Consider the following 11,198-nt stretch of genomic DNA (forward strand, 5'->3'; position numbering starts at 1 on the left):
AACTTTAAAACTAACTTAAAAACTTAGAGAGAGAGAGAGTCTAGAGAGATAGGGTCTCCAGGGTTCTCTTCTTTCAAACGAATGAATTCTATTTATAGAAAAAGAAAAGGAATCTATGAACAGTAAAAGTGGGTCCCCGTGGGTCCCTGTAACAGTGTTTCTACTGTTGAAACAGTGTTTCTACTGTTGAAACAGTGTATTTACTGTTGATGAACAGTGTATCTACTGTTTGAGTGGGTCCGGCGGCTTCACTGTGCTGTGGGTCCGGCGGCTTCACTGTTGAAAGGGGTCCAGCTGTTTCACTGTGCTGGCTTCTTTTCCGCTTTTTTTAATTTGCGGATGAATTCTTCTGCTTCTTGTAAATCTTCTTCAGATAGTATCCTTTCTGCTTCAATGGGCTGAGAATCTTCAGCAATATCATCGTTGCTTGTTTCACTTTGCATTGACGTATCTGACTTTTCATATTGATTAATGGAAGACAGTAAATTCCTTTTAACCTCTTCCAAGTAACTGTTAATCATCTCTGTTTTATCTCCTTCTTGAAAGGAGATCCTTCTTGCAATATGCCTCATCGAACTGTCATCAATTACCTCTTTTTGAGGTTTACTGGAATATTCTTGGATCTTCATCTTGATTGTGTCCAAGAGCTCTTGACCATATAAGGTTTTTGTTTTGGGATCCTTCTTCATTAGTTTGTCCCAAAAATTGTTGTAAAATGTCCTATATAAGCAAGGGACTTGTTCTTCAGTGAATCCTACTTCTGGATTCCATTTGTGTATCCATGGGATAGAAAATTCCAGAAAGAAATATATTTGATTAATTTTTTCTGGGTAGCAGATATGGTCTGCGTGATATAGATCATTAATAAAAGGAGAAATCTTTACCCATTCTTTGTATAACATAAGAAATGGATCTGGTAAAATCTTTATCGTTGGACCGTGGTATGACCACCAGTTTAGAAACCAATTAGGAATAGTTGTTGCAAATATCTTTGCACATACCTTTATAAACCAAGTATGTTTATGTTTGTCATTGTTGTAATATAATGCTTTATCAAAAGCTTGGATATAATCCCAATAAGTAAAATTTATTTTTACTTTGTTAAGGCTTATCTGCCTTTCTTTCATTGTGGATATACCCCATTCTTCAACAGATATAATCTGTTTAATTATGATTTTTGAGAAATTATAAACGTTTTCGTCTGTACTATATCCAGAAAAGTACTGAAAATCTGCACTTCCCGTACTAATTAGTATCGTTTCATAGTAAGAACGGGTTTTGTATGACTCACCCGGGTAATATAACCCATTTATCAAATATCTTTGGAATATCTTCCATGGTTCTTCTTTTCTCTGAATGTCAGAGTTTTCTAAGAGAAATATTATTTCTCTTTTTGGCACTTTTTCGTATGACTTGATATCATCATTGTCATCTCTAGCAATAGAAGCAAAGGTATCACTTTGCTTAACAGAAGTTTCTTTCTGTTTTTGAGCAGTTAAATATGCCTGCAAATGTGCGTATAACGGACTATCTTCAGGAATATCTTCCAGGTGGACGGACGGTCCAATAGATGATTCTTCTCTAAGAGATATTCTCTCATTGACTAAACTCCTTCTTCCCATTTGTATAACTGGGGAGTTTGATGAGGATCCGTATGACGATCCTGAAGGTGATGACCTTCCTTTGGACTGTGGGGATGATCTTCCCCAACCTCTACCTCTTCCCCTACCCCAGGGGGATTGCATCCTGTAAATATTCACGAGATAAGAAATCTGGCAGAGAATTATCAATTCCCTTTTTATATTGTATTTCAAAATCAAAAGGGGCTAATTGAGCCTGCCATCTTGCAAATATCATCTTTGAGGCATCATGTTTAAAATCTTTGTTAAACATATATTTAACAGACTGTGCATCAGTTTTAATCAAGAACTTTTGGTTGTATAAATCGTCTTGAAATTTTAAAACACATTTTACTATGGTTAACATTTCATGTGCCACAGTAGCGTATTTTCTCTGGGCTTCAGACCATTTTCCAGAGTAAAATCTAATCAGATATTCATGTTTGTCATTGGGATTTATTTGTTTCAAAATCCCTCCGTAACCAATATTAGATGCATCAGTTTCTATAATCTTTTGCCATGCAGGATTAGCTAAGGTTAAGCAAGGTAAAGATTTAACACGTTGCTTAATAGTTTTTACTAAAGCAGTGTGACTATCAGTCCAAGGATTTTTATAATTCTTTTTTAGCCTTTCATATAAGGGGGCTAAATCACGTGACAGATCTTTGTAGAAGGGTGAAATATAATTTAAACTTCCCAAAAATCTCTGTAACTGAGTTCTTTCAGTAATAACATCGGGAAATTTTGAAGCGAAATCAATCGATCGTTGAATAGGAGTAATCTTTCCTTGACTAATATAATGTCCTAGGAATCGAATATTAGTTTGAAATAAACTCATTTTTTATTTTGAGATTACCAAACCATTTTGTATAACAATTCTTTTGAAAATATCTAAATGCTTGATATGCATTTCGAGTGTTTTAGAGAATACTAAAATGTCATCGATATATACAATGACGAAGTCTAAATAAGGATTGAAAATATCATTCATAATTTTTTGAAATTCTGAAGGGGCATTTTTCAAACCAAATGGCATAACATTCCATTCATATTGCCCAAATGGGACATTAAAAGCAGTTCTATAAGTGTGCTCTTTAAATATTTGAATCTGCCAATATCCAGATTTTAAATCAAATTTTGAAAATATATTGGCATCATATAATCTAGATAATAAATCTCTTTTGTTAGGAATAGGATACCTAATCCATTTCAAATATTTATTCAATGGCTTATAATTTATGACTAATCTAGGAATACCACGTTCCTTTTCAGCCGCGTTATTAACATAGAAAGCTGTACAGGACCAAGGAGATTTCGAGGGTTTTATCAAACCCTTTGATAGCAAACTATCAATCTCTTTCTTGCAAAATTCTACTAATTCTGCATTCATCTGACAAGGTCGAGATTTAGTAGGAATATCATCCTCAGTGAAATTATCTTCATATGGAAGAGTGACAATGTGCTTTTTTCGATTCCAAAAAGCACTAGGATGCTCAGCACAAATATCAATAGCAATCTGCTCGGAAATCAATTTGATTTTTTCCTGTACTTTAGTAGAATTCAAAGTATCAAATATATTCATACTAAATAGTTCTAATTGTAAAGAATTAACATGTTTTTGCTTCATATTAATTAAAGTATTAATATCTCTAGTTACAGGATCTGTAACAAAAGTATAACTAATTTCTTTATCCTTATAAGTAGCAGTAAAACCTTTCGAGTCTATGCTTGTAAAAGGATAAACGGCGTTAATAAACGGTGTTCCAAGTATAATTGGAGGGTATAACTGGTTCTTTACCAAGAAAAAGAAGTGAGGAATACAGACTTTATTCTGACAAATACCCGTATTAGGAAGTTTATACTTTATATCTAAAGCATGTCCGGATGCAGATCTAACCATATGAGTAGTTTTTTGAAAATATTTCGTAGGTACTAAACCTTCTTGAATGCAGCTAACATCTGCTCCACTATCAATCATAGCAATATTTGTGATAGAGAAATCATTATCAATGAGAATAGTACATTTAATATACCATTTATGAGCAGTAATAATTTGCATCATTCCTAAAAACATATCATGTTTAGGATTAAAACTAATAGGTTTTTCTTCAATATTATTTTCAAAAATACCTTTGTTTTTATCATTAGATTTCTCAGCTGGAGAATTGATTTTCTCAATCTGAGTAATCCTATGATCACAAATCATTTGATTTTGTTTAAGAGATTTAATCTCTCGTTTCAAGTTTTCAACTTCAATTTTTAAATCATCGAAAGAAGAATCTCTTGCTGGAGTTGCATTTTTGTTCAAAAGACGGTTATTAACCTCTAGTAAAGAATAAGGTGGAGAATATTCAAATTCTTTTTCAAAAGGTTTTTCAATACCTGATTTTGAATTAGAACTTGAACTAGCAGCCAAATTAATAATCTTTTCGCGGAGTTTATCATCAGTAATTTCCTTTAAAAGTTCTATCACATTATCAGATGTAATAGTTTTCATGTTTAGATTTTCAAATTGTGATTGTAATTTATAAAATTCATCATCACAAGTACATGTATCACCTTTACAAGTTGTACAAGTATTATCAATATCTTTATCACTATCAGATAAATCAAGCAAGTCAATTTCTGCTTCGGAATCTGATTCAGAATAATAATCGGATTCTGATCCAGAAGTGTATAACAAACCATAAACCTTATCACGAAGTTCCTCGTCTAGTCCTAAGGTTTTCAGCTTTTGAAGCTTACAATTCGGGGCTATATGGCCAAATTTACCACACTTATAACACTTAATGTCAGCAAGATCTCGCTTAGATCTATTTTTGGTAAATCTAGTAGACTTGCGATGTGCTTTCTTGGCTTCTCGTTCTTCTTTGGATCTATATCTAGATCTCTTTCTCCTATTAGGACTGTCTTGGTTGGGGTATCTATGATACTTATGTTTCTTTTTCTTATGAGTAGAAGTCTCGGGTAAACCGAACTGGGTGCAAAAATCCCCTAACTGGTTTCTTTCTTTGAGCTTATCCATCTTAAGCTGTCTAGATAATCTTAATTCATTGCACAGGTTTAACCCTTCTTGTGTGCAAATTCCTATTAACTTACCATAGGTATAATCTACGTATGGGATTTCACCATAATTGCCTCTTAAAACTTTTCTAACTCTTTCGGCAAATAAAGAGGGAAGGCCATCTATAAACTTAGCTTTCCAATGTTCAAACTTATTTTTCGGTAGTTCCATCACTCTACTCATAAAGGTGTCTTTATACCACCTAAATTCACTTAAAGTCTTACATCTAAGGCTATTAAGGAGAGTACGGACAGTTTCATTCTGGTTGGTAAATCTACCATTGAAATGTTCTAATATAGTAAGAATAAGAGTGTAAACAGCATCTTCTCTATTTGCCACTAGGGCCATGCCTAAATTATCAACTCCTTCGTCAAGGGCTTTAGCGTTAATAACCATTGCCCTTTCATCGACAGACAAATAATTGTCCCACCAGCCACGAAGTTGGCCAGTAAAACCTGCAACAATCATTCTGCAAATATTTCTATCTGTATTTTTCACACTTTTACAGATAGTTGCATACATAAGCATTCTATGCACAAGAATAGTTAATTGCCTATCAGTCAATCCATCAAGATTCCATTCATAGATTTCGGAACCACTATAAGACGTATTAGTCTGATTCCAATCACGTTCCTCTATTAAAACATCTTGAGGAGTAGGACGATTGTAATAATAAGTCTGCATTCTAGGTTTATCAGCATATCTGCTATCTGCAAACTTACTATTATTTTTGGGGTAGCTACGAAGTTTATTAAACTCTGACAAAACATCCTTTTTATAGTCAAAAGTAGAATCTAATTTATCAGCAAAATCATTTGATAAATCAATGGGTTTGATATTCAAACCGGATAACTTTTTATCAAGAAGTTCTTCTAAGTCACCAAAGGATTTAAATTTAAAATCCTGAATATCAGGGGGTCTTTGAATATGAGTAACAACAATTTGAGGTTCTGATTTGCTTCCTGAAGAAGAGGCAATATCAGTTAAAGTCCTTTTAGTACTCATATCTTTTATTAAGACAGTTAAATCATCAAGTTTCTTATTAAGAAAAGTAATATTTTCACCCAAAACTTTAACATATAAACTCAAATAATTATTTTGAGAAATTAATTTATTAATTTCTGCGATGCTGACTGCAGCAACATCATCATCAATAAATTTTTGAAATGCATTAAAAGTAATACCTGTATTGTTATTTAAAACAAAAGGCGCTTGAGGAGGGTAAATGGCTTTAGTAATATTGCCACTCCCATCTTTATAAGATCTTTCCAAAACTTTTATAAAAAGTGGTAAATATGTGGTTATAAACCAAGGAACAAAATACATAATTTGATTATGTAAAGCACAAGTTTCATAAAACTCTTGAGAAATATTGTTTAAATCTTCTTCACTATAAGTATCAAAAAACCAAGTTTTAAACTGGTTCCATTTATCAGTGAAAAATTCTTTTTGAATATAACCTCTAGCTTGTGATCCTGGACTAAAATCAATTTGGTGTGGAATCATTAAGTATCATTGGGGTCAAAGTCCATTTCGGACGCAGAAGGAATATCCTTATCAGAAATATTATCACTATCCTGAACAATATTTGTTTTGGGGTTAATTTTAACCCTTTCAACAGGTTTATCACCTACTTTGGTAGAAATTGTGTGTAAGGAAGCCGCACGATTTCTAGCCGGTCCATAGACTGGTTCAACAGGAGAAATATGTTGAATATCAGGCAACAGTCTACGATTGGTAAAAGAATGTCTATTATAATCCGAACTAATAGTAGGTAACAGTCTATTATTTGAAAATGACTGCCTACTATAAGTAGAACTATTAGCGGAACTTTTATCATCAAACTGAATACAAATCCTACCATCTGGATTTTGAGTAATATGAGAATACTCAGTATTACTGACAGCATCAGTTATCTGACTTGGGGATATAACTGAATCCAAAGTCTATGTAGTTGGAAAATTAATTTCCTCCCACTTAATAGGTCTCCTCGTGGTGACCTTAGACTTTGCAAAATTCGTTTCTACTAGAATAGTCTGATCAGATGTATCATATAATTTACATCTAGGGTTTAACGTAGAAAGTAATTTAAAATAAATCCTATATGATAAACATATAAGTTCAGAACCAGGCACGTAATTATAACCATGCGTTTTCACATTTAATGTTAAAGCATCTAGTATATTAACATCAGACAGAGATAATTGCAGATTGGGTTGGGTATTAAAATATACTGGGCCATAGGCGACAGTAGATTCAATAGAACCCATCAGAGACTGTCTGAAATTTAAATTTCTGGCATCTCTGAGAGCAGCCAAAAAAGTCTCTGGTAACCCTTTAAGGGTTAAAGGTTTAAAAGCAATTTGAACCATACCAATATGCAAATAATTATACTGGTGTTTATAAACATCTACATCATGTTTGTTTAACAAGCGAATAGTCTGTTCAGACGAATTCAAAGCTAAAGATTGCTCAGTTGTTTTAACAAGTTGTTTAGAAGAGAGTTTATCAAACCATCCATAATCATAGATTGTTCTAATAGGGACTTTAGGAATAGTCCATTTGTTTAACAAATCAAGATTTCATTCAATGGCTTATAATTTATGACTAATCTAGGAATACCACGTTCCTTTTCAGCCGCGTTATTAACATAGAAAGCTGTACAGGACCAAGGAGATTTCGAGGGTTTTATCAAACCCTTTGATAGCAAACTATCAATCTCTTTCTTGCAAAATTCTACTAATTCTGCATTCATCTGACAAGGTCGAGATTTAGTAGGAATATCATCCTCAGTGAAATTATCTTCATATGGAAGAGTGACAATGTGCTTTTTTCGATTCCAAAAAGCACTAGGATGCTCAGCACAAATATCAATAGCAATCTGCTCGGAAATCAATTTGATTTTTTCCTGTACTTTAGTAGAATTCAAAGTATCAAATATATTCATACTAAATAGTTCTAATTGTAAAGAATTAACATGTTTTTGCTTCATATTAATTAAAGTATTAATATCTCTAGTTACAGGATCTGTAACAAAAGTATAACTAATTTCTTTATCCTTATAAGTAGCAGTAAAACCTTTCGAGTCTATGCTTGTAAAAGGATAAACGGCGTTAATAAACGGTGTTCCAAGTATAATTGGAGGGTATAACTGGTTCTTTACCAAGAAAAAGAAGTGAGGAATACAGACTTTATTCTGACAAATACCCGTATTAGGAAGTTTATACTTTATATCTAAAGCATGTCCGGATGCAGATCTAACCATATGAGTAGTTTTTTGAAAATATTTCGTAGGTACTAAACCTTCTTGAATGCAGCTAACATCTGCTCCACTATCAATCATAGCAATATTTGTGATAGAGAAATCATTATCAATGAGAATAGTACATTTAATATACCATTTATGAGCAGTAATAATTTTCATCATTCCTAAAAACATATCATGTTTAGGATTAAAACTAATAGGTTTTTCTTCAATATTATTTTCAAAAATACCTTTGTTTTTATCATTAGATTTCTCAGCTGGAGAATTGATTTTCTCAATCTGAGTAATCCTATGATCACAAATCATTTGATTTTGTTTAAGAGATTTAATCTCTCGTTTCAAGTTTTCAACTTCAATTTTTAAATCATCGAAAGAAGAATCTCTTGCTGGAGTTGCATTTTTGTTCAAAAGACGGTTATTAACCTCTAGTAAAGAATAAGGTGGAGAATATTCAAATTCTTTTTCAAAAGGTTTTTCAATACCTGATTTTGAATTAGAACTTGAACTAGCAGCCAAATTAATAATCTTTTCGCGGAGTTTATCATCAGTAATTTCCTTTAAAAGTTCTATCACATTATCAGATGTAATAGTTTTCATGTTTAGATTTTCAAACTGTGATTGTAATTTATAAAATTCATCATCACAAGTACATGTATCACCTTTACAAGTTGTACAAGTATTATCAATATCTTTATCACTATCAGATAAATCAAGCAAGTCAATTTCTGCTTCGGAATCTGATTCAGAATAATAATCGGATTCTGATCCAGAAGTGTATAACAAACCATAAACCTTATCACGAAGTTCCTCGTCTAGTCCTAAGGTTTTCAGCTTTTGAAGCTTACAATTCGGGGCTATATGGCCAAATTTACCACACTTATAACACTTAATGTCAGCAAGATCTCGCTTAGATCTATTTTTGGTAAATCTAGTAGACTTGCGATGTGCTTTCTTGGCTTCTCGTTCTTCTTTGGATCTATATCTAGATCTCTTTCTCCTATTAGGACTGTCTTGGTTGGGGTATCTATGATACTTATGTTTCTTTTTCTTATGAGTAGAAGTCTCGGGTAAACCGAACTGGGTGCAAAAATCCCCTAACTGGTTTCTTTCTTTGAGCTTATCCATCTTAAGCTGTCTAGATAATCTTAATTCATTGCACAGGTTTAACCCTTCTTATGTGCAAATTCCTATTAACTTACCATAGGTATAATCTACGTATGAGATTTCACCATTATTGCCTCTTAAAACTTTTCTAACTCTTTCGGCAAATAAAGAGGGAAGGCCATCTATAAACTTAGCTTTCCAATGTTCAAACTTATTTTCCGGTAGTTCCATCACTCTACTCATAAAGGTGTCTTTATACCACCTAAATTCACTTAAAGTCTTACATCTAAGGCTATTAAGGAGAGTACGGACAGTTTCATTCTGGTTGGTAAATCTACCATTGAAATGTTCTAATATAGTAAGAATAAGAGTGTAAACAGCATCTTCTCTATTTGCCACTAGGGCCATGCCTAAATTATCAACTCCTTCGTCAAGGGCTTTAGCGTTAATAACCATTGCCCTTTCATCGACAGACAAATAATTGTCCCACCAGCCACGAAGTTGGCCAGTAAAACCTGCAACAATCATTCTGCAAATATTTCTATCTGTATTTTTCACACTTTTACAGATAGCTGCATACATAAGCATTCTATGCACAAGAATAGTTAATTGCCTATCAGTCAATCCATCAAGATTCCATTCATAGATTTCGGAACCACTATAAGACGTATTAGTCTGATTCCAATCACGTTCCTCTATTAAAACATCTTGAGGAGTAGGACGATTGTAATAATAAGTCTGCATTCTAGGTTTATCAGCATATCTGCTATCTGCAAACTTACTATTATTTTTGGGGTAGCTACGGAGTTTATTAAACTCTGACAAAACATCCTTTTTATAGTCAAAAGTAGAATCTAATTTATCAGCAAAATCATTTGATAAATCAATGGGTTTGATATTCAAACCGGATAACTTTTTATCAAGAAGTTCTTCTAAGTCACCAAAGGATTTAAATTTAAAATCCTGAATATCAGGGGGTCTTTGAATATGAGTAACAACAATTTGAGGTTCTGATTTGCTTCCTGAAGAAGAGGCAATATCAGTTAAAGTCCTTTTAGTACTCATATCTTTTATTAAGACAGTTAAATCATCAAGTTTCTTATTAAGAAAAGTAATATTTTCACCCAAAACTTTAACATATAAACTCAAATAATTATTTTGAGAAATTAATTTATTAATTTCTGCGATGCTGACTGCAGCAACATCATCATCAATAAATTTTTGAAATGCATTAAAAGTAATACCTGTATTGTTATTTAAAACAAAAGGCGCTTGAGGAGGGTAAATGGCTTTAGTAATATTGCCACTCCCATCTTTATAAGATCTTTCCAAAACTTTTATAAAAAGTGGTAAATATGTGGTTATAAACCAAGGAACAAAATACATAATTTGATTATGTAAAGCACAAGTTTCATAAAACTCTTGAGAAATATTGTTTAAATCTTCTTCACTATAAGTATCAAAAAACCAAGTTTTAAACTGGTTCCATTTATCAGTGAAAAATTCTTTTTGAATATAACCTCTAGCTTGTGACCCTGGACTAAAATCAATTTGGTGTGGAATCATTAAGTATCATTGGGGTCAAAGTCCATTTCGGACGCAGAAGGAATATCCTTATCAGAAATATTATCACTATCCTGAACAATATTTGTTTTGGGGTTAATTTTAACCCTTTCAACAGGTTTATCACCTACTTTGGTAGAAATTGTGTGTAAGGAAGCCGCACGATTTCTAGCCGGTCCATAGACTGGTTCAACAGGAGAAATATGTTGAATATCAGGCAACAGTCTACGATTGGTAAAAGAATGTCTATTATAATCCGAACTAATAGTAGGTAACAGTCTATTATTTGAAAATGACTGCCTACTATAAGTAGAACTATTAGCGGAACTTTTATCATCAAACTGAATACAAATCCTACCATCTGGATTTTGAGTAATATGAGAATACTTAGTATTACTGACAGCATCAGTTATCTGACTTGGGGATATAACTGAATCCAAAGTCCATGTAGTTGGAAAATTAATTTCCTCCCACTTAATAGGTCTCCTCGTGGTGACCTTAGACTTTGCAAAATTCGTTTCTACTAGAATAGTCTGATCAGATGTATCATATAATTTACATCTAGGGTTTAACGTAGAAAGTA

General features: G+C 32.8%; 2 protein-coding genes across 2 annotated transcripts; both read right to left on the bottom strand.

Annotated features, from left to right (window-relative positions):
• Nucleotides 1–299: 299 nt before the first annotated feature.
• Nucleotides 300–5,505, bottom strand: LOC138900341 (uncharacterized; the record flags this gene model as incomplete). Its single annotated transcript, XM_070187069.1, has 9 exons — nucleotides 300–455; nucleotides 498–720; nucleotides 1,414–1,505; nucleotides 1,975–2,150; nucleotides 2,757–3,078; nucleotides 3,718–3,874; nucleotides 4,286–4,654; nucleotides 4,715–5,138; nucleotides 5,280–5,505. Coding segments are annotated over 9 exons (2,145 nt in total), but the record flags the coding sequence as incomplete, so codon positions are not given.
• A 1,744-nt stretch (nucleotides 5,506–7,249) lies between these two features.
• On the bottom strand, nucleotides 7,250–9,934 carry LOC138900342 (uncharacterized; the record flags this gene model as incomplete). The annotated part of the gene is made up of 5 exons (XM_070187070.1): nucleotides 7,250–7,507; nucleotides 8,147–8,303; nucleotides 8,715–9,083; nucleotides 9,144–9,567; nucleotides 9,709–9,934. Coding segments are annotated over 5 exons (1,434 nt in total), but the record flags the coding sequence as incomplete, so codon positions are not given.
• Nucleotides 9,935–11,198: the final 1,264 nt, after the last annotated feature.

This window comes from Nicotiana tomentosiformis, chromosome 10, assembly GCF_000390325.3.
Source record: "Nicotiana tomentosiformis chromosome 10, ASM39032v3, whole genome shotgun sequence".
NCBI classification, from domain to species: domain Eukaryota; kingdom Viridiplantae; phylum Streptophyta; class Magnoliopsida; order Solanales; family Solanaceae; genus Nicotiana; species Nicotiana tomentosiformis.